The sequence below is a fragment of the Acinonyx jubatus genome, chromosome A1 (assembly GCF_027475565.1).
Source record: "Acinonyx jubatus isolate Ajub_Pintada_27869175 chromosome A1, VMU_Ajub_asm_v1.0, whole genome shotgun sequence".
Lineage (NCBI taxonomy): Eukaryota > Metazoa > Chordata > Mammalia > Carnivora > Felidae > Acinonyx > Acinonyx jubatus.
In genome coordinates, this window is record NC_069380.1 from 230,245,183 (window position 1) to 230,269,350 (window position 24,168).

General features: G+C 51.0%; 1 protein-coding gene across 3 annotated transcripts in view; it reads right to left on the bottom strand.

Annotated features, from left to right (window-relative positions):
* ADCY2 (adenylate cyclase 2) overlaps positions 1–24,168 on the bottom strand; it is a 409,723-nt gene that overhangs the window by 27,912 nt on the left and 357,643 nt on the right. The window contains exons 18-20 of one of the 3 annotated variants that reach the window (XR_008290071.1): positions 22,943–23,112; positions 11,652–11,736; positions 6,611–6,752 (exon numbers count right to left, since the gene is read on the bottom strand). Coding sequence is in view for 2 of the 3 variants with exons in the window: in XM_027074048.2 (XP_026929849.1) it covers positions 6,611–6,769; positions 11,652–11,736; positions 22,943–23,112 (414 nt within the window). In the remaining variant the exon portion in view is untranslated. Of the gene's footprint in view, positions 1–6,610; positions 6,770–11,651; positions 11,737–22,942; positions 23,113–24,168 lie in introns of all 3 variants that reach the window. The other 2 variants (XM_027074048.2, XM_027074055.2) reach the window with 2 other exon arrangements.

Here is a 24,168-nt window from a genome sequence, read left to right on the forward strand (position 1 = left end):
TGTTGGGCACACTGTTGCCCAAAGGGATCACTGCGCTTTGGAGTTGGAAATGAGCTCATGTATCCTTTCAACGCTTGTTCACACGTCACCACTCTGCCAAAGAAGCTCAAGTAACAAAAACACAATCAGAAAGCCACCGCATCTCTGTGCCCGCTGTCCCTTTTAGTTTGCTGAGTGAGACCAGCTCCTCTCCAACCCAACCTGCCCGTGGATGAAGACTTGGGACAACCCCATGACTCTTCCTGTCATTCTCGGGTCCTCCTGTCGATAATTAACGCACCTGGCTCAACAAGTGGTCAAAGCTCAGGACCTAGCTGGACGTGGGGCTCTTCCCCTTCCCCAGCACGGGCCCACAGGGAGGGGTCTGCAGCGTGGGGGAGAGGGCACGCCTGGCTTCCACACTCTCTACTCACACTTATACTTCCACCCTCCCCAACTTCCTCAGCCAGGCTTTCCAAACCTCCAGGGGTGCAGGACAGGGACAGAAGCATGTGATGGAGGAGGAAGGCGCTCCACTGACTGCATCATGCTCCCTGGGCACTCACACCGGGTGGTCATTGCCATCGGTGGCTGGAAGACTCCCTGTCGCTTCTTCCATCCCTGGACTCCCTGCCCGAGGTCCCTTTGCTGTGCATGATACGCTCCCTTCTGCTTGTGACCATCTCTGCCCCGAGCTCTCGGGCTATTGTTGTAGCTTCTCTGCTGGGGCTTGTCCACCCCTCCAGGTGGCTTTGTACAACGGCCATCGCCAACGACCCCATGCCAACTGCCTTTCTCTCGCTCGGTCCCCGAACGACGTTCATCAACCTCTGCTCTCCCAAGCCCCGACAGTCCCATGACATTGCCCACCCGCAGCCCCAACTCTCTTGGCTCAGACACTTCCACCAGCCCCTTCCGTCTGCATTTTCCACTTATCAGGGACCCGCCTGTCACCCGTGTCCCCCAGAGGCAGGTGTTTCCCCGGGACCACTCAGCGACACAAGCACAGGGCACACATGTCAGGCTGAGTAGGTTCTGACCCATTCACAAGGCTGGAGGTGAAGGGAAGATCCCCGGGGGGCTTACGTCTCGCTACGTCCTGTCCAGCACCCCTCTTCCAGCCCCCAGTCCCCTGCCCATTCCTACGCCCCCTGCGAGGGAAGGGGGGAGAATCAAGCAATCAGGTTTCCAGCAGAGCACTTGTAAAGCAAGCGGTTAGTGCCCCCTGTGGAACATGGGAGCTCCTGTCTGTGTCAAAGGCCAAAATTCACTTTAGGTCCGCTTGGCATGCCCTGGAAAATGCTCAGAACTGCCATTCGCACTCAGTTTCCAAACTTCCACATCCGTGCTCTCTCCTACGGGTCCATTCTGCAGCAAAGGAGGGTCTTCCCACCTCCCACATTTCCCCCCAACGGACTGTGTGCTCACCATTTAGCATCCTCTTCCCAGCAGTCATCGGATTCCTCATTTACTCAGGGGATTGGAGTAATGCGAAAGCACGAAGGCATCTCCGGAGGTGCTGGGGGCGTGCCAGCCTGGCTACGGGGATCAGGGCAGAGGGTCTGCCTGGAGGCGGTGGCGGTGGGGCTCATGGCTGGGAAGGCGGGTACGGTGCGCCCACCTGGTGAATGCCCGCACACCCACAGCGACACCTGTGTCCTGTTTTGATCGAGCCTCAGTTAGCCAGCAACGCGGCCACCTGGCTCAGAATCACACGCCATTCTCGCCACCTGGCGACTCGGCAGAGGGTAGACTGCAGTGATAAAATGTAGCCTTTTCAACAAGCGATGAAAGCTGGCTTTGATGTCTGCTCAAGAGGCATCTCGAAAGCTCCCGCTACAATAGGGCGGTTTCAAGGGCTCCAGCCCAGGAGCAGAGAGCTCTCTCTCCCTGAGCTCGGATGGCCTGTCGCCTGTGTCTGGCCAAGAACCCTCAGCAGCTGAGGGAGAAAACTGCAGAAGTTCTGAGCGAAGCGAATGCCCTGAGGGAAGGAAGAGGCACCCGCGGCACCCATAAGGGCTCTGCCCACACCCAGGTTTTCGTTGAAGTCAAAGCTTTTAGGGGATGTGATTGTAATTCAATCACGCTTTGCTTCTGAAAAGAAATTCATTTCCTCTGAACATCCACGTGGTGGCCTGGAGAACCAAAGAGTGAAGGAAGGCTCTTTGTTAACATCGGTCCCGGCTTAGGTCGTGTGTCCTGTTCCCAAGGACTGTTCCAAAAAACCGTGCATTGGTAATGTTGGTGATGGGACTGAAAGGCTTGCTCCTGTCCGCCCCAAGCTCTGAAGGTAACCCGGGTATCTGCATTCGGATGGCGTGGGTGCTCAGCCCTCCCCCCGGAGGAGGAGCCCGGAAGGCGCAGCGGCTGGTCTGAGGGCAAAGGGGTTCCATGGAGGTTTGCCCTCTTCAGGCCCCATAAGGGGCGGGGGGGGGGTGAAGGAGGCTTCCTTGAAGCTGTGAATAAGTTCCAGTGGGCAGTGACTCTTAAGTTTTGCATACATCTGGGATATTTGCTTAAAAGAAAACTAAGATGGAGTGCTGACTGCCGGCCAGGCATCGCTGTGAAGCTTCGCACGAGTTGCTGTTCTTACCTTTGGTAACAGCCTCTGAGAGGATGGAGGCCTGAGAAGTGCCAGGGCTGGGGCCGAACCTGTGAGCTCGGCCGCCAAGCAGGGCCCGGCAGGTGGAGGAGAGCTGGCCCCGGGGCCCAGGAAAGCCACACGGAGCCCGCGCGGCAGGGATCCCTTCGGGAGGCCTTGCTCGTGGGCGCGGGGCTCTCTCTCGGTCCCCAGTGTCAGCCATGCTCTGGGACCCAGCAGAAGAGGCCCCCCTCCAGGGGACTGCATTTCTCACAACGGCCGAACCTCCTCCCCAGGAAGCCTCGGGGTGCGAGAGGGCTCACGCAGGGGACACGTCCTTGGCCCTGACCCCGGAGGTCCTTGACGTTATCCGCGCTGCTGAACAGCACACATGCCATTACTGTGTAGCTGCAGGAGGCTGAACACCATCCGCCTGGCTGGCCTGGGACGATGAGGCTGGGATTATACATGGCTGGTTGGGGAATGGCTTGTCCCCCGAGAACAGTCAGTCGAGGACAGAGGGGTCAGATCGGGACAGGAGAAGGTGGGGAGAGCAGAAGGACGGGCCAGGAGTTTGCTACAGTTCATGCGCTCCAATGAGTCTCCTTATAGTAACCTTGTTAGGAGTCTTTGGGAAACCCGCCCCCCCAAAACCTAACGATCCCTTACTGAGAATCACGGCGGGGCGCTCGTTAGACGGCCGGTTAGTGATTCTCTTTCTTGTTCAGCCGGGCGCCGCGAGCTGTTTTGCATTCAGGATTTTCCCCACGAGGATCACAGCCAGCAGAATCTCCTACACCCCCTCTTTGATCTCCAGCAACTGCACAGCATAACCCTCCCTGCCCAGTGGGCTGCCTCTCCCGGCCGCCCTGACGGCACAGGGCCCCGTGGGGGTCCCTGCAATTGTTTAATCCGCGAGACTTAGAGCGGCTGCCTGTAGAGCTGCACCCCCCCCCCCGCCCCCCTGTATTTACCCCAACAGACAAAGACTGGCAGTGAACTATGGAAAGCTACCCCCCAGGGCAGTTGTCTGTTGTCTGACTACATACGGAGAAGCCTGCGGCCCGCAGCGGAGCAGAACGAAGCGGTCATTTCAAGGACTGTCCCCCTGGTCCGAAGCCCCCGATTTCAGATGCGTGCGGCGCTTTACCCTCCTGAGCACAACCAGCAGCGCGAGAGAACACATCTAATGGTGCGTGGGGACCGCGGGGCCCTGAGTGAAAACCGAAGACCCCTAACGTGGCTGCTGTGGCACCTGGCTGCGGCCGGGAGTTCGAACGGCTCTGGACCTGGAGCAGGTGTCCCTTTTCCTCCGGGCCTGCAGGCTGCCTGGGGCGAGGCGCTGTCTCCTGCAGGCGGGGACAGGCCGTCCTCACGAGCTGCCGCTGGGAGCCCGGGATTACTTCGGGGCCCAACAGGTTCCGAGCACACGCGGGGATGGACTGGCCAGGGAGGGGACCCGGCCCCCGCAACGAGGAACCTGCCTTCTTTAGCTGACAAAGGAGGAAAGAAAGCAGAGGACCGGTTCCATCTACCTGTGCCGATTCCTACATTGTCGCCAAAGAGCCCCCCCCCCCCAACCACCCGGGCAGAGAGGGAGCACCACAGCCCGGACTCCCACCCACTAGGCCACCCTGCCCCCCCCCCCACTACAGCGCTTCCCCAAGGGAGCCCATCTGGGTGGTGAAGGCTACAGGGGACCCTGTGTGCGCCCAGTTCTTAAAATGGCAGCACTGATGAGACGCGAAGGGACAGGTCACCCCTCTCTTGGGAGCACGCGAGAGTTGTGCTCAGCGACGTGGCGCGCAGCAGGGGGCCACTCAGGAGGCAGACGAGTCACCGTCAGCTGTGGCACGGGCACCTCCCTGCCGGCTGGGCCCCACCTGTGTGGACGTGGGACTCCGTGTCCCGGGATGTCAAATGCCCCCCTCACCTGGAGGGACGCTCGGGGGAAGCCACGTGTAGGCGTCCCACTCCCCACCCCCTCGAGGCAGCTTGCCAAGTCAGGCACTGCTCTTTCCCTGTTATGAGCGGAGAGACTGGGCTCAGCCCAGGGACGGAGCAGGCCAAGTCCACGTGACAGAGCCTAGGTGTGGACGGGAGAGTCAAGCCCACGCTACCCCCCGCTAGGTTTCTGCTCCTGACCCATCCTGCCATTCCTTACCATTTTCCAAGAGAGAACTGGGTTCAGGCATTCGCTTAGAATAAGTCAGACCGACGGGGAAGAACAGAGAGAATCCACGGATTCCCCCAAGTCCGGGGAGACTTCGGGAGACATCAGGAAGGGTCTGCAAGGGGGCAGGGCTAATCCCACTGGCTTTGTCAGGGCTTGAACTAGGCACTCCCCCGGCCAGAATATTCTCACTCCTCCACTCCCCCTCCCCCGCCCCCGCCCCGCCAACCCCAGCATCCATCCCCCAGCTACTTTCTAGCTCCTTCTTTCCAGTTTCAGAAGCTACCTCCTCACAGTGGCGGCCTGTCTGGGCTCCCGCAGATACGCCGCGAGTGCGCTTGGAGACAAGGGGATGCAGTCCCCCTCTGGGCGATGGGGCCACCCCTGTCCCGTTCATCTCTGTGTCCAGGCCAGGCACCAGCGTGGCCACAGGGCAGGGGCGACAGTAGGCACACGCTGAATTTATGAGCCAAACTGACAGCCAGGCACACAGACAGAAAGATGCTCTTACGTCGCTACCGGGGGCAGATGCTCCTTCTTAACAAACGCAGTGATTTCGTTATCCGTGGCCAGCGGGTAGACCGGCTGCTGAAGATGTATGGACTTCAGAGAAGAGCGGAAGAAACAGAAAGGTGGGCTCCACAGCCAACCAGACCTCCTGGCGGGACCCCAGGCGGCCTGCCGCACCCAGCACGCTTCCAGTAAGAGGAGGGGGCGATGTCCAGCCCCTCCCTGGTGCTTTCTAGCCAATGTCAACATTAAATGTGCTATTTGGTGCTCACTCTGTGCTTATGATGCGAGTATTATTACTGCCCCCATTTTACAGATGAAGAAACTGAGGCACTTGAGAGCTTAGGTGCTGTGCTGAAGGCCACTTAGCCGTAACTGGCAGAGATGGGATGTGAACTCTTGAAAGCTTGCTCTGCGGTATTTTCTACTTCTTCTCTTATGATAGAAGGTTGGGGACTTTGAGACCTGGCAGGGACAACCACCAGGCAGTGGGCTCCGAGTCACTCCCTCTGGGGGCCCGGTCCAAGTGAAAATACACCCCCTCCCCGCAAAAATGTGCTACAGGAAAATACCGCTTCAGGTCTTGTCACTTGAGATAGTTTGTACTCTAGTGTCATCAAGGTTGACCTTCTCTGTGTCCGCGATGGCAAACACAGGCCTCTGCTCACAGTGAGAGCTCAGATACGTGTTTCTCACTGTAGACACATCTGCTGACTCACCGTAAGTTAGGAATATGAAAGAAATTTCACGATGTCTCATTTCATAAGCCGTTTCTATGCTAAAACGACACTCCCGTCTTTCTAATTCTAGTTAAATATCCGTTCCTTTAGACGCTCCAGGAAATCCCTATTTGCATCCTCAAGAGAGCAGACTTTGGTCTGTGACCTGATCTTGTATGGACAACTTCTAAACTCTGTCCATCTCCCATCTTTGAAATTCCAAGGCCCTTTACAGGCACTCAGGGAAGTTTCCAGCAATGAAACGGTGGATGTGCGGTATGCATGCCTTAATGGCGCCCCTTGATTCAGTCTCTGTGGTGTGCTGGTAAGGCAGGCGGCCCTTCACACCACGGAGAGGCCACTTTTGTGACTTGTTTGGAAGCCCAGGGCCTCACATGGCACCCTGAGAGTGTCACGTGATGGGGGAAGGAAAGCCAGGAATGATGAATCAACACTCAAGCTAACACGTTCGGAGGTGATTCGAACTCACTATTCCCAGTTGGCCCATCATTATCTTTGAAGAACAGACCAATTCAGGCCAACAGGACACCAGGAGCACTGAGGCGTTTGAAGGCTCCCAGGCCCCCCAGACCCCCCCAGCCGGGACCTCCTCGCCCTGCCCCTGCCCGCTGCCCCAGCGTGCCCCACCTCGTTCTTCAGGCTCCGGGCCAGGAAATGTTCGGCCACGTGTGCGGGCAGCACGTTCTCCAGCAGCACGCGGTTCAAGTTCTCCATGGTTTCTATCTCCTCCCGCTCTTTTTTGAACTTGTTCTTCCACAAGAAGTCTAACCTACAGTAATATTCATTCTGTTACAAGAGGACACAGAGGTAAAGAACCAATAGGCATCTCGTCCTGCCAGAGAGCGGAGGTTTTAAAGAGAAAATAAAAAGAACAAAAACAAAACTGAAAACAGAACCCCCACACAGAACTGCCACCCACCCTATGGAGCCCGCTGCTCCCCGCAAATGTCTGTCACCCGACCCCTCACCCGGATCTGCAAAGAAGCAGGTGCGGGAAAGCACCAGCCTCAGGAACAGGGAAACAGGCATGTAAGTGACATGGGCGCTTCTGGCCAAGTTATGTTAATAAAAGGTGCCTTGAATTATCTTTTGAGAAGAGGCATAATAGAACATAAACAATGAAAAAATGAAAAACGGGAAATACATTAGTAGAAAGAGGGCACTGTTTGATAATTTGCATTCAAAAAATAATCGTGCTCAGGCATGGCACTTTGCCTGTATTATCTAGAAATCAGTTTTCCCCTACCACAAATTCTGTAATTAGGAATTCATTGAAAATTTTGTACTTTTTCATCTGGGATTGCATTGTCCTAAGAGAATGACATTCTGTTTACCCAAACGTTCGTTCTGGTATCAGTTAATTAAGACGGTGCCTGCTGCTAGAAACACGCATTCGTGCTTTATGATGTCGCACAACTTAATGTTTTCTTAAAACAGTTTCTTAAAAACTGTTTTAGTTGACATTGTAGAAACAGAGTGGCCTGTTTACTGGCCAAGGTGTCTTTGATTTTGGCATCACGTTGGGTCTCCTGTGATGTCAAGAATTTACTATGGTGGAACAGCCCTTGAAAGAATCTTCCTGTAACAGAAGGGCCTAATGGACGAGGCGTATTTCAGCACAGAGACTAACTTCCTGATGAAAACATGCAAAGGAGAAATAAATGCTGCAAGTCTGTTTGTTTTATTGGTTTGGCTATTTATACTGACGCAGTACATGGGCACACACATACATACGTGTGCACACACAAGTGTACACACGTGTGCACACTGCACACGCATGCACACCTGTGTCCACACACACAGGCACACATACACCTGCATGCTCACACATGCACATGCGTGCACACATGTGCACACACACACGTATGTGCACACAGAGCCTCTTACACACAGACACACAGGTGCACACGTGCATGCACACACATACACTCGCATGTGCACACACACTCACACACACACAACCTCTTATGCACAGATGGCAACTTAAAAAAATTCACATTTTGGAACCTGAAAGACCATGATCATTCATCAACGAGACTCGATTCAAGCCATGTGCGATATGCTCAAAAGTTATTCCTCCTCCTCCTCCGGTGTGAAATTTATTTTTACTTCATATAGAGACATTTTTTAAAAAGATTTCAGAAGAGGTATGTTTAATGTTTGTTTATATTAAATTTTTTACATTAACGCCAAATCTGCCACATTCTGTAACCTACAGAAATCATACTCTGCCCTTGCTGGAAAAGGGCTCCGACTTGGACAACAGATTATTCGGGTTTTGGGGGGTACACCAGTGGTGTGGCCGGTTTTAAACTCAAAGACTACTCAGCAGTCCATGACGGTGGCCTCAGGAAGACACGGATACACCCTCGAGATGGACAAAGTGAAACAAGGAGAAGTGGCACAGGGCAGGCAGCAAGCCCAGCGCATGGGTCTGGCAGGGCTTCCGTGAGCCATACTAGAGGTGGCTCAGGTCGCCTGAGTGATGCCACCGCATCACAGGAAACACCTGGTAAGGCTCCCACTAAAGGAATCGGAGCACTTTGGGACCATCTCCACTGGCCTGAAAGTGACATTTTGCCAAGTCTGTGCATCCCACCTCCCCAGTGCCGTCTGCTGCAGGACCCTCTCCTGAAGGACAAGCTCATTGGAAACTCATGGGGAGGCCCCCAAAGGAAGACCGATGTTTCCATCCCAAGCCAGTCGAATAGATCCAGTGGTGTCCCCCAGAAAGACAGTTCCAAGTCCTCACCTGCAATATGACTGTGACCTTCTCTGGAAATAGGCTCTGCAGGTGTAATTGACTTAAGGACCTCAGGAGGAGATCCTGCTGCATTTAGGGTGGCCCGTGAGCCCAGTGACTATGTCCTTCTAAGAGAAAGAGGGGGATCTGACACAGACACGCAGGGGGAGGCCATGTGGAGGATGCGGCGGAGGGTCAGGGGAAGACACTGCCTCCGAGACTCTGGGTGGCACTTCAAGTAAACCTGCTGAACCTCCGTCCCTACACCCTCACCCATCTCGCTGAGTCCATCTGGGGCTACTCGACAGTACGCAGAGGGGCAGATTCGCTCTTCGTCTGCTCTGGCAATGGCGAGAGGGGACAGGGAGAGCCTGGAAGAGGCACCCAGGCCATCTCTGGGAGCCTCACTGTTGTGTTTCACACCCAACACGGCCTCGAGGGCAGTTCTTATTCATGCAGTTCTGAAAACAAGCCGGGGAACTGGAGGAGCTGACCTCTTTCTACACGGACAGGGGTGTGGGCAGCGTGTGATTCCCCACACTCCCAGGTTCCGATCTGAAGCCTCGCACACGGTGACCTCAGCCTACCTCTCGGGCCACCAGGCTACCACCTGTCTGGATCCATGTCCTGAACAAGCCCACCTAGAATGCAGACCCTCAATGGCAGCGTGTGGTCATTTAGACTCGGGACAAGTACAGAGAATCTTCCGTTTTCAAAAGAGGCCCTTAAGCTCAGGCTGGCATCCCTGTCACAGCCTGTATTTCAGCACAGAGAGTAGTACCATGCACAGCTCTTGTCTGGGACACGGGCTATGGTTTCAGGAAGGTGTCTTAGATTCCCAGAACGATATTTAGCATGCTAACTTGCTCAGAGAGCAAACACATCACTATCGTTTCAAAAACCATGGTCATGGGCCTGGGGAGTCATCGGGACAAATGACAATGAAAATAAGTGGCAAAATGTCTGTCCTGCTGCTTAAATAAACCACCTCGGGCATAAGTAGCCCTGAGGCCATGCACATTTATGAAACTTAAAAACCTTATTTTAAACATCGGATATTTGTTTATGACTTATGACATACTTGTATTTTTAGAAGAGTATGTAGAAGCACTGTGTCACAGGCTTCGAAGTTCTTGTTAGCCCAACAGACTTGGGACCTTAGTAGATCGCTGACTGAATGATCCCGGCTCACCCTGGCACATTCTTGGTGCGAGCTGTCAAAGAATGATCATCACACCATCACTCCTGTAGGGAGCAGTGACTCTAAGCGTGGACAGTACTTATTGTCACAGTAGTGACAATAAAAGAACTGAATGCGTGTAAGACTGGAGTCATCCCTATTGTGTTAAATTAATGCCCGGCCATAATACTGAACACTTCTTATTGTTCATCTTATGCCAAAGAGTAACAGGTCAAGGGTTAGCCGCTGGATGTGACAACATCTACATAGAGGCACGTTTATCATCTCAGTGATCAATAAAGAGTTGGGAGAATTCAATTTGATTCTTGGTCCTTAAGATACACTGCTGTGAAGCAATCTGATGACTACAGTAGGAGAAAGTGCAGACGGAACATCCTTGGGACGAAATGGAGAAACAGGGGACCCCACAGAGGGGGTGGCCATGTTTCCGGAGGAATGATCAGCCAGGGGATATTACGCAAGGAAGCCCATTTCGTTCCCATTTTTCACTTCTAATAGGGTTTCCTGAGAGTGGACATGCCTTTTCTCTATGAGTGAGAACAGAAAGCAGGTCGATGGAGGAGAAAGCCAGGTGGCAGGAAACAAATGGAACCAGGAAGAAAGAACAGGACACGGTTCAATGGGTTAATCGGAACGTGCAGACTGTCAAAGCTACAAGCCAAAGGATGCAGAACAAAGCTGTGCCAGGGATGGAGGTGGGGTGGGATGGAAGGGAGACAGGGGTCTTCTAGAGCTCTGCATCAGGACAACAATTCAGCTCCTGGGAGACTGGGGTGGGATGCACTGTAGCTCTCAGGGAAGCATGCCATGGGTGCTCCTTGGAAGAAGACAGTGTTTCCAGGCCACTCGACTGGCAGCCACAGATCCGGCCTCTGCTCTGACTGTGTGACTGTTAACAACTTCCTACGGTTTAACTGTTTAGTGCTGTGTCGATGATTAAATTGGCTTTGCATCTTAGTTGATTATTTCTCTATATATTGTTCCTTTGTTTTACATCATCCATCAAAGAATTCCAAGCAAACTTTGGTGAAGGCAGAGTGCCTGGCATGCAATGAGTCTATATCCTTTGGGCAATCGTGCTCATGTGCAGCTAGAGAAAGAATATCATCCTTGAAAATCCTGCACCCACAGCCTCTCCTTGGAGACCAGAAGGAGTGGGGAGTGCAAGGAGGCACAGTTTCACTCTCATGAAAAAATACAATTTTTGAACAGAGGACCGTATTTCTAGGAATGATTTCAGGTGACGTCAAAGGTATTCATACCCACTTCTAAGAAAAAGAAACAGGCCATCCATTCTGAAATGCAAATAAAATCCCAGACGAGGGGACAGTTTTACAAATAGCGTCAGCTATGGAGGGATCACCTTTGTAGGCTTACAAAACCTACAATGTTATTTTGAGATTTACCAGGAAATGGATTCCCATCTCTACCATTCACCAAGTTTGCCTTTTGCAGAAAAAAAAAAAATGAGAGACCTCTGTCCTTTTGTCTATATTTACGCACGCACACACACGTTTCTCTCTGGTGATAAAATGATTGTGACACATCAGCATTTGTTCGCATGAAAGCAGCTACAGTGCACATCAGCAAAGTATTTTCATTATTATTACTGAATAGACTCTGTTGTTTTTTTTTTTTTTGAAATTGAGGTAGAGTCAACGTACGAGCAATGTATTATTAACACGGAACTTGGGGGAAGTTATGTGAAAAAGCAGATGTCTTACCTGTCTACCCAGAACAAGCAGTGTGATGAAAAATATAAAGAGAGACACTGAGCCCATGGTCTTCAGGTCTTTCCAAATGCCTGGTCTATTAGAGAACAAACAGACAGACAGACAAAAACAATACAAAACAACATACATACGGCACTTAGAATTTGTATATCAACCAACTTGAGAACCTCCACTGCATGTTCTAGTCCAGCCAAACACACACCTTTCAAATACATCTCCAAGCCCAGATTGCAGCAAAACAAAATAATCCCTATTTTGAAAGCTCAGTAAAAGATCCTTCCAAATTAACATAGATGTGTTACTTTCTACCAAACTCTAACAGACATAAAAGAACAGAGGAACGTGCATCGTAGTATTTTCTTTACACTTCTGAGATCCATATGGATAATCTGACATTGGATACCGACTTTTGAAGTTACCACTCTCAGAAAGAGACCGTCTTCTAGAAATTAACAATCGTGGGAGGGAGAAAAACGAAGCAGGGAACTTCATTCCACCAGCTACCCTCACCTGCAAATTATATAGTTGCTCATAACTTCTTTGGTAGGCGCTCGGTCTTATGTTCTCTTTTGTATGGGTTTGTACCCCAGATGGCAATTCTTGGTCCACTGCCCCGTTTCTTCTCGGGTCCAGGTAGACGTCAGTCATCAATCCCCGTCCATGTCCTCACCACAACATTCCAGAAAACCATCACCCCGCATATGGAGTTGGCATGCGTGGTGGGCACGGGATGCCCAGACATTTTACTCAACTGTCACTCTGGGTGTTTCTGTGAGAGTGTTTTTTGGATGAGGTTCACATTTGAAGCAGTGAGTTGAGTGAAGCCCTGTGTAATTCGGGTCGGCCTCATCCAATCAGCTGAAGGCTTAACTAGAAGAAAGTGCTGACCTGCCCCTGAGTGAGACAGAATTCTCTCTTGCCCGACTGCCTCTGATCTGAAACACTGGCTCTTCCTGGCTCTACAGAAGCTTCTGGCCCTCAGGCTCCAACTGGGACATTCGCCATGCAGATTTTGGACTCGTCAGCCTCCATAGCCACGGGAGCCAGTTCCTTATGATAAACCTCTTGCTTGATATACGTATATTACATATATCATATACCAATATCCTACTGGTGCCGTTTCTCTGGAGAACCCTGGCTAATCCAGCAGGGAAGGAGCTATCCCCTGTCATCCCCGGGGAGTCCCGCCTAGCAGACAGATGACCATCTCCCACACGTGATAGGACTTAAAAAGCTGATTATGGATGGAGACATACCACATAAGCAGCATAGGTCATGTTTAATTAAATTAAGTAAGCACCAGGCCATCACCTTCTGCTTGTGGGTTGAGCTTGTTTTAAGATTTTCCCATCTCTCTACAGAGGGTTCAAGGAATGAACCCTCTGATGACATGTGAGGAATCCATGTGGTAGCAAAAGAGCTCAGGTGGGCTTTGGAGGAAGACAACCCAGGTCGGACTGGAGTGTCCTTCCCTCCCCTGCCCTGTTGATTTGTGGCACGTAGGACTGACCCCTCCAAACCTCACTCTTACCATCAGCCAGAGCGGGTAACAATACCCATCTTCCAGGCTGTTTTGGTCACTATGCCAACCACTGATAACCTGGCACAGAGCCTGATGCGTGGGAGGCACTTCATAAGTGGCACCCATGAGTTTTAGTGAGGGTCGGGGCTAGAGAGGTCATGAAAAAGATAAGAAAATGGAGGTTGGCGAATTATCATTAACAGAAGGCAAGATCCAAGTGCAAGGGAAACATCGATTCCTTGCAGATAGGAAGAGGCAGAATAGCCAGTCTCGGGGGTCGAAGGGCTCAGGACCTCAGAGAACTCTCCAGAAAGGCTGGGCTTGCATGAGGGGCTCGTTCCTCCTTGCTGAACCGGCTGGGCTGCAGGCAGGTGAGCTCGTCAGCCGTCAGGCGTAAGGCTGTCACCGGTTTCTCCAGTAAACAGGAAGGTGCCACATCCCTGTTTCCCCAGAACGGATCCTAAGAAATGAAGTTGCTCCTTCACGAGCCTGTGACAGCTGTGTCTAAAAGCGCAGCTGCAGTGGCTGAGGAGAGCAGATGTTTATCAACAACGTCGGCTGCAATGAATATTAAACCCTTATTTTTCTATATTGACTCTAGTGACACCATTTTGCCAGTTAGCAAAAGCGGTACAACGCAGCGAGCGTTCTCAGATGTGCAGGCGGGTTTTAAATGTTCGTGTTGCTTCGCAAACCTTCCATTCTTTTGTAATTCTAGGGGTCTGAGGACCCCCTGCCCCAACCCTGTTTCACGTAAGGTCATGTTGTGAGGTAGCGGAGGTTAGGACTTCACCCCGCCCCCGGAACTCCCAAACAAAGAGTCAAACGTTAACTCCCGGGTCAGGACCTTGCTGCAAGTTCATCCATGCGGCCAATCGGAACTCAGGTCCCTCCTTGCATGCCCGGCTAAGGGACCAGATGTCCCAACCATGCAGAGCCAGCTCAGGTCCCTCTCAGGGATGGAAACGGGGAGGTAGGGCCCTCTGTATGCAGTCTGGGGCCTGGCTGGGTTTCCACTTAATCACACAGAAAATACAGGCAAGCGATCCCACCTGGGACTCCTCACGTGAATGCATGTGAACATTGGTTTAGGGGGTAGAAATGCTCTGCTCCACCGTCTTCCAGATCTGGAGCCTTAGTGGGGAAGAGCGATGGGAGGGGTGGGGGCCTCGAGGGAGAAGGACAAGGGGAGACGAGACAAGTGGTTGCTGGATGGGACTGAATGGGCCTCAGAAGTAGCAAGACGCATCAGCATGTAGAACAGACCTGTGGGCACACGAATGCCTTTCTCCCTCCTGACCCTCTCTGCCACCTAAGAAGGATGGCGCGGTGCTCTCATGGATTTCACTTAGGCTCCTCAAAAACGTCTTTTATTCATCCAGCCAAAAAGAATGGCTGATTCCTACAGGAGCCCTTGTCTCCCGTGTGGACCATGCATGGGTGAGTGCCATATGGCTCCTGCAGCTTGAATGAGAAATCTGTCCATCCACAGACGCATTCTTGGGTTACCTTGCTCTTTGTGTGGCATGTGGGAGAGGCTGGGAGGAAGGGGGGTGTGTAGCACGGAGGGAGCATCCAGAATAGGCAGAATGGAATCCCAGGAGCTAGTCCAGTCCATTGTGTTGATCGTCACGTTCCATCAGGTTCCTAGAGCTTCTAAAAACAAGGTACTGTAAGCTGGGTGGCTCAAAACAATGGAAGTTGATCGTTTCACAGTTCTGGAAGCCAGATGTCTGTCTGCAGTCAAGGTGTTGGCAGGATAGTGCTCCCTCTGAAGCCCACAGGGACGTCCTTCCTCGCCTCGTTCTGGTGCTCGCCAATCCCTGGTGTTCCTTGGCTCACCACCGCATCATTTCAGCATCTGCCTCCACCAACAAATGACGTTCTCTCAATGAGTCTGTGTCTTCACACGGTCATATTAAAAAAAAGATTTTTTTTAATGTTCATTTTTGAGATAGAGACAGAGCATGAGTTGGGAAGGGGCAGAGAGAGGGGGAGACACAGAATCCGAAGCAGGATCCAGACTCCGAGCCGTCAGCATGGAGCCTGACGCGGGGCTCAAACCCACAAACCGCAAGATCATGACATGAGTCAGAGTCAGATGCTTAACCAACTGAGCCATCAAGATGGCCATCTTCTTATAAGGACACCAGCCATGCTGGATTAGGGCCCATCCCACTCCAGTAGGACTTCATTCAACGAAATAATCTGCAACAACCCTACTCCAAGTAAGGTCATGTTGTGAGGTGGCCGAGGTTAGGACTTCACCATGTCTTCTTTGAGGGACGCAATTCCACCTATAACCATCGTGTTGGTCATTTATGTAAAAATGGCAGCTGGCTGGGTGGGAGGCCTCCTTCTCTCTCTCTGTTCTTTAAGTATTAAGGTTGCAATCCACTTTGGACTTGCCCTTGTCCCGCTGTGCTATCCCAGAATGATGAGGTAGGGGTCACAGTGCTGACAGAACTGAGAAAGTTTCTAACTCAGGGACAGTTCTAGCAAAAATGTGACAGGATGTGGTTCTTTTCACACCTAAAAACTGGGCCCTAGAGACTCAGATGCCCAAACGAGCCTGGGGCCACACACTAATTTACAGCTGGCCCTCACCCTGAGGCTGTTAATGGAGCGATCATTCTGGCCCTCAAGTTTTCGGAGGACAAAAGAACAAAGAACCCTAAAAAATTGGATGAGGAATTGCCTGGTGGACCAGCTCTAACCTAAAGGCCAACGGTTCAGGTGAGGTACAAAGGACATTCTTCAATCTCAGGAGAGAGAGCAGTCCAGGCACGGAGACTTAACCATGATCTCCCATTTAAAATCTTTATGTTTCCCTAGCGGAAACAGGCCTCTATTATCTTAAGAAGAAAAGTACCTAAAGGAACTCAGGATTATAGGGTAGTTCTATTTTAAACTTCCAGGTAGTTCCAGAGCGGCTGTACCAGTTTGTGTTCCCAACAGTGCCTGAGGGTTGCCCTTTTTCCACATCCTCACCAACACCTGTTGTTTCTTTAAAAACAAAAAAACAAAAAAACTGTGTTTTAAAAATATTTATTTATGTATTTATCTATTTTGAGAGGGAGGGAGAGAGTGCACATACCCACAAGCAGGAGAGAGGAGGGAGACAGAGAGAGGGAGAAAGAATCCCGAGTAGGCTTCATGCGGTCAGTGCAAAGTCCGATGAGGGGCTCGATCTCACGAACGGTCAGATCGCGACCTGAGCCGAAACCACGGGTCGGTCGTTTAACCCACGGGGCCACCCAGGCACCCCTGGTGCTGACGTTTTTTACTCCTGCAGCCAGGCTTGCCTTTTGGGTGGACAATTCAGTCCATCTGCACCGAGAGTAATGTTGGTTGGCAAGGACTTACTCATGCCCCCTCACCAAGGGTTCTCTGGCTGTTCACTACTTCCTCTGCTCCTTTCTTCTTCGAGGTTTTCTGTTCCTTGAAGTTGTGCACGGCTCTCTTCACACCCGAAAGGGCAGTCCCCTCCTGGAGTCCTTATGAACGGCCCCTGGGACAGAAACAGCTTGGGGCTTCCTGAGACTGGCTGTGGTCATGGCTGTTGCACGACCCTTGCCCCCTCCCATGGCCCAGTTCTCAAGCTGCGAGCCATCTCTCCGCCTGGCCGTGCACCGGGCAGAGTACTGACGGCCTCCTTCGGTTTGCTCTGACAAAATTTGCTCAAGTTCAAGTCTGTCGTCTGTCTCTCCCTGGTCCTCAGATCCGCACCGGCTTTCTGCCCAAGTTGGCAGTCTCCTCCACCACTGGGAGCGCGGGAGGAGAGCCGGCTGCGGGGTCGGGGTGTGTCCTCATAGTTCTTCGTCTTCCTGACGTGAGTCAACGCTGGGCCCTAACACAAGCGGGCCGACACGCTCTCTCCTTTTCTAGGCGTGCGGCATGAACTCAACCCCGACAGACAAGTCTCCCGCGAGCCTTCCCGTGAGACACTATCTTCTCAGAGAGACTTTGTGGTCTTCTTGACGGTAGAAACTGTACTTTCTTCGTCTCCGTGAGCTCAGGCTCCAGCAGTGAGGCCCGGCATACAGCGGGTGTTCAATAGAAGTGTGTTTTAAAAACACCAGAGTGAGGGGACACATAAGCGTGCTGGTTTGAAACCCCAGGGGCCTCCTTTCTAGACACTCTTTCCTCTCCTGGCTGGACACGGATCCCCTGGAACCCGCAGCAGTCCTCCAGGGCGGGTGGCCCAATGTCACCCAAGGACAGAGGGCCCCGAGCCTATGCTTTCTCAGAGCATCTTTTTTTAAGGGTATTTATTTATTTTGACAGAGACAACGTGCAAGGAGGGGAGGGGCAGAGACAGAGAGGAAGAGCGAGAATCCCAAGCAGGCTCCACGCTGTCGGAACAGAGCCCAACACAGGACTCCATCGCATGGACCGAGAGATCGTGACCTGGGTCGAAATCAAGAGTCGGTCGCTCAACTGGCTGAGCCACCCAGGCACCCCAGCCTTTTTTTTTTTTTTAAGTTTTTCTCATTGTATTATTCATAAATGCCAAGCAAGACATTCTGGGGCTGGAAGAGCCTACCACACTAAGGCACAAGCTCTCGCCGGGAAAGGAGCCCAGGGGACAGCTGCAGGTCAGGAGAGAGGACAAAGGCGGGGCTGAGAGCGGCGCTGGCCCTCTGCTATGGATGTGATAATGCACTTGACGAATGTGGTCGTGGTTTCGCTCCGTAAAGGTGATTGTAGGCGGGAGGTGACTGGCCGATCAGTGCAGTGAGACGCAGGGCTGTGCGTGGCCTTAGCATCAGAGGCTGACGGAGTGATGATTAAGATGCATTCTGCACAGTGTCTGGGCACAGGCTCCGGGAAATCTCCTCCCCGCCCCCCCACTCCAAGATCAAACAGAACAGCCTAAAAATCAAGTACTCTTCTGCAGGTGGATCCACCTCCCAGGGCATTTTCTTTTCTAGATTAAATAACACAGTAGCTCACTGGTGGTTGCTTTTTCTAGAAGAAAGAAGAGAAAGTTTGGTGGAATTGAGTAGCCCTCAGACGACTTGCTTTTATGTCAGGCAGCTCGGAGGACCCACCACCAGCTTCTCTGACCCCCCAACCCACTGCAGGGGGCGGGGGGGGGGTGGTTCCAGCCACACAGAAACTTGTGTTTCTTACTTTCTGGAGATACAGAGAGGGGAAACTGGGCAGGGGATGAGAAACTGAGATGTCAACTTCGAAAGTAATTTCAAAACTTTCAACATTAACTTGGATACGTGATGGGTTAGAATGTAAATCTGGAATACATTTTTAATTTAAAAGAGGAGACCTGAGAGGAATTTCAGGTGCTTGGGGACACCCCCAGACCCTCGACCGCAGGGTGGACGTGCGGTGCCGTCCTGCCTTTCTGCTGATCATGATTAATGCTGCAGTGATCTCACCCTCGGCTGATCCCAAGTTGGGACACGGTCAAAATCTGTCGCGTCATCATCTCGAATTCTGTGTCTTGAATGAGACACAGGAAAAACAGAGAAAGCGGAACAACGTCACACTGAAGGTGCTCAACGCATAGCTCCTGGTGACATGTGTCTGAGCGTCTCCATCACCACGCTTGACGCAGAACTTTAAGCAAGTTAAAATTATGCAGACATTTCTACCAACAACAATCCAGAGCTTGCGGACGAGGCTGGACACTGGGCATCGCTGCTTACTTACACGTCTTACGTATACGCTGTCCACAAAGGATTTGTCGTATTCAGCTAAGCGCCCAAACAGAGCTGGTTCCTTGTTATCCACCCCACCACGCACCGTCCTGTTCAAGCTCCCCACCCCCGCATTTTCAGAATTAAACGCACGTCTCCTATATTCAGGTGGATTAGCATAATGGCCGGGTCCATAGGAAACGATAACACTCATCCCTTGAGACTTCTCAGTCCTGCAAGAAAAAAACTCCCAGGAAAAATCTGACAGTGTCTTGCGGACTCTGTGGCAAGACCTTGACAAGGGAAGGGAAAGTGTCTTCGCAACAAGAACATCTTGCAGCAACATCAACGCTCATCAGCATCACCGTCACTGCCAAGAGCACTTGGTGTCCTCTGTGGTGCCGGCCGAGGGCTCTGGGAGACAGTGTCACGGGTAGGAACCGGAATGGCCACTGACTGGTTCAGCAAAACATCCTGTACTCACGGAAAAACGGGGGATGTTGTAAATGCCAGAGAATTAGGAAACGTCTTCTCCTGGACCTTCTGAATACCAGAAACACCTGGGCTTCTTCCACCATGACGTGACTTCCCAGAGTCACATAAGAGCAGGTAATGGTAAGTATTGGGGCATCGCTGGCCTCTGTTTAATGAACTTTCAGTGGCACACTCAAAGTAGTCTCTTTTCTTCTCCTTTAGAGTAGGCTTTCCACACTTGCGAATCTGTTGGAATATCTTTGATGTCACTTTCTGAATTATTCGTTGAGCTGGAGTTTTTCTGGTGCATACTTCTCCTGTTTTCTTCGCTAACCCTGTTGTAAAAACGTCCCTGTTGGCTTGTAACATCCTTTTGGCTTGTCCATTATCAATGTCAAATTTGGTTCCGAAAAGGCCCCCGAAACATGGGTGACGGTGAACTCACATATAGGACGACAACACAGTCCAAATGTGTATTCAGAAAGTGGCCTAACACTGCCTTATAAACAGAGATGCCCTCTCCAAACTTGCCCTTGAAACGTAAGAGTACAAACAAAAACCGATCCTGTTCCTGAAAAGACACATCTTCCATGAACCTCTGTCTTCAGGGAAGCAGGTGAGGTGAGGCTTTTCAGTAGAGCCAGTATTTGGGCCTTTCTGGTTATTAAGGAGTCTACCTGTTGTTATTCGTTTATCTAACAGATATTTTTTAGCACCTACTTACTAGAGGGCAGGCACAGTTATAGGCACTGTGGTTATCAGAGTGGTACTCAGTTCAGACCTGCTCCTTCCTCGATTCTAGAGTCTGTTACCTGCCTTAAGGAAAAGAGGACAGCAGATGACAGAGCCCCATCTGCTTCCTCTAGGGGAGACATTCCCCAGCTTTGCAGGGTGACAGGGCTGCTCGGTCTGCAGGAACACCCACGGTGAAAGCCACAAGTCTGGGGTAGGTCTGCTGGGAATGCTCGGTGTTGACAAGGGGTCCAGTCCAGGGGCCAAGGTGGGCCCCAAGGGCACTGACTATCACAGCAGAGCACACATTCCAGAAAGAAGACCAGGGCAAGGACCAGGAAACCAAGAGTGAAAAGGGAGACCAAGGATGCAAAGACCAGAAATAAGTCAGAAAAGGGACGGGGCCAAGCACATCTTCAGTGGCACGGATGAGCTCTGTCAGGACTGGGAGTGCGGTGTGGCACTCCTGGGAACCAGCTCCCTCCTTGAAGGGAGCCACTGGCTTTGGGATTTAGGGATGTTCCATCTCCAGGTCCCGTCCCAGATCAGGGGGCTTCTGTTTTTCTGAGGATCCCAGTGTCTTAACAGAAAGGAGGTGTGCCAGCGTCTACACCATTGAGGCGAAGGATGAGGAAACCTGGGTCAGGTGTTTGATGGGGAAACCTCTTGAATTCTCTCAAACAAAGAACACATAGGCATTGGTGGGTTTTGGCTCCGGGAGGGGTTTAGGGTTCTCTCCAACACACACTGAGGCTGAAGAAATCAGGAGGGAAATGGAGAGAGTCTTGGTCTTAGGAGTCTCTCGTTTGTTTGTTTGTTTTAATATGTTTAAAAAAGTTTTTAATGTTTATTTATTTTTGAGGAAGAGAGAGAGCCTGACGGGGGGGCTCGATCTCAGGAATCAGATGCTTAACTGACCGAGGCACCTGGGGGCCCCTCATTTGGGATTAGTTTTAAACTGATATTGAGAAAATTGGTTGACTTCAAGGTATTCTGCTATCCTGCCAGGAACAGTCACCTTTTGGTGGAGGAATGCTTGGGGGGGTGCTGGGGCAGCTCCTGCAGGACGCGGGTCTGGACAGGCCAGAACTGTATGGGCAGGAGGAGGACGGGGAGGCAGGTGCATCCCTCCTCCTGGAAGGACGCTGTCTTCCTTCGGAGTGGAGGCAGGTTCTGGAGGCTTCTCAGGGCAGCCCTCTCTGATTGTAAGGTTCTTATGAAGACACGACCAGGAGAATACACACAAAAGATCTTGAATGAAATGAAAGGGCTCGGGAAGTAAAAACTTTTCTTCAACCAAGTAACTCCTCTAGTGCTGCTGGGATCTGACCCGAGATCGTGTGTCTGTCCCAGGTCCCCAGGAGTGATTCTCTCTCCATCAGAAAGCCGCTGTTCTAATTGCTTCTTTGTCTTCAGATGTGTCGCATATTCAGGAGCCTCAAACTTAATAAAGGGAAATTCAGTGACATTGTCTGCTGCGCATAGAAATCGGTAACGCCACATTTACATAGGGATTTGAGGCAGGCTCCCTGGATGTGGCAGAGAAATATTTAAGCATGTTTGCTTGGTGACTCTGAGAACTTATTGGAAAATTAACTTCTGATTTCATTCTCCTCCTTGCTAAGGAATCATAAACCTTCCTTAATACCATTATGCATTTTTGCAACTCGACCACTCTTCAGCTTGATTACAGATTATTAAAGCTTCATGGTGTGGAAGACGATGGAAATTAAATTACGTGAAGAGAATGCACTGCCACTGTGTTTCTGAAAGTTCTTACTGGCAAGAAACGTGCACGCAGCGGGGGGCCCACTGTCCTTGACACTGAACCTCTGACGGAGAAGTAAGTGGCCATATGCGCTCAACACAAGCCATCTTTCTGGAGCCACACATCTAGGAAAATATTTAAGGCATTTATTTTATATTAAAAGAAATATATAGATATTTTACGGAGGATTATGCAACATGCCTACAGAAAAAAACCGGAAGCCTGGCAGGTCCAGAAATAAACCCAACACTTGATGTAAAAGGTTTTGCTATCAAGATGTGTGATGGAGAGCATCATAATGATTCCTTTTTTTTTTTTTTTTCAAGCAGGGAACAGGTATTCTAAGCTTATGGAAGTAATTTGATGGTAGGAGACCTTTCATAAACCCAAAGAGGGGCTTGAGGATCATTTTCAATATTTCTGAACTCGGGACCCGATGCTTTCACATCATATCATCTGATCGTATCCAGGACCAGATTATATCACAGGTCTACCTCTTCCTGCAAATCAATCTCTTCATAGAACAGAGAATCGCCAGCTGCCAGTACCTCCTTCCACACCAGGGTATTTTAGGGAATCTCCCGTAAGATGTTGAAGTCTATAACTTGTGAATGTATCCACTTACTTTTCCGGTGTAGGTGGATTCCTCTGTTTTGAACTGGGGTCCACTCTGCCCCGCAGGGCACGTTTGGCAACGTCTGGAGACATTTTTTGTGGTCATGACTCGGGGCGGGTGGCTGTGAGTGGCATCTGGCGGGTAGGGGCCAGGGATGCCTCAACATACCCTATAATGCCGAGGGCAGTCCTCCCACTGCCCGACACAACAGAAACTTACTCGCTCCGAAGTTTTATAATGCTGAGAAAGAGAAACCCTAGGTTATTGTTATCAATACAGTACAGATTGGGGCAGTAATCACCTCCCTAAACCTCCTAAGGGTACATGATACATATTGTATATAATCTATAGTGAAGACACACATCAATTTTCTGCACCACAATTTCAAAGAAAAGCCCACACAATGATTATCAAGGGTAAGGATACCGCTAGTCTGTGTTTGCTCAACACACACTCACGTCATCAATGTCCCGTGAAACCACCGCGGAGAAGGAAGAGGGCGCAGGTTACCTCTCAAATAAGACCTGGCTGTAGTCGTCCAGGACGTGGGCGTGAGTGTGGAGAAGGATGGTGTTGTAGCCTACCAACGCCGCCATCATGATCAGCATTTTCAACTCGTAATTCACCCGCAGGAAAACCGAGCAGGAAATCAGTCCCAGAATGCAGCTGTAGATAAAGTACTGGAACAGGGAAATATATCAGATGAACGTTTAGGATCTCTTCTGCGAAATGCTGCAATAGGAATTCACACTGGGGGTCACCACCAACCCCCAAGCTCACGCACGCAACTTCCAAACTGGCTGTGAAAAACAGATGCCCTTTTCTGTTTTCTGACCCCGGGGTACACGCCCGAAAATGTGTGCTTTAGAAAAGAATTACTCATTCCATGGCTTGCTGACCCAGTGAAGCATGCCCAATGAGAACAATCATGCATATTGCCAATAGAAATAATTCTTAACGATCTATACTGAAGGCAGGTCATGACTCGCAAATGTCATTTGCTTCTTGAAGATGAAAACAAGTGACTCTGTACACAGGTATCGATTTTAAAAGCTATAGTACTTAGAATCTCTTTCGGCCTTTCAATTCTTAATTTATGAAGATATAAATCATTACCAGGAGTTCTGTTAAAAGCATAAGAAAGCCTCAGCATTTTATTAAAGGAGAAACTGCAGGTCCAAAGCAGAGAGGATTTGACAAACTAAAAGCTTTGGCCGGGGTGAGTCACAGAGTCCCTGGAAGTGGGCAGGGAACACGAGGGAATGGGAAGAGCTAGGCGTGTGGAAAAAAGCCAGCACGTTGCATCCCATGTCGTCCCCAGGAAACAGTGACATGTGTGCCCTACCGTGGTGCTCCCTCGCCATTTGCCCTACGGGACATCATCGAGATGCGACAGCCCCAGCCAATCTTGCTTTGCTCACTCATTAGCGGGGTCACCAGTGACCCAACCTGGTTGTGGAGCATGTCTCCATCTATAAAATGAGGGAAGAATGCCCTCTGTTTTTTTTTTTTTTTTTTTTGGATGTTTATTTTGAGAGAGAGAGCAGAAGCGGGTGAGAGGCAGAGAGAGGGAGAGAGAGAATCCCAAGCAGGCTCCACACTGTCAGTGCAGAGCCCGATGTGGGCTTGATCCCACGAACCGTGAGATCACGACCAGAGCCTAAACCAAGAGTCAGACACCTAACCGACTGAGCTGCCCAGGTGCCCCTAATGTCCTCCTTTTAAGTCACTGAAAA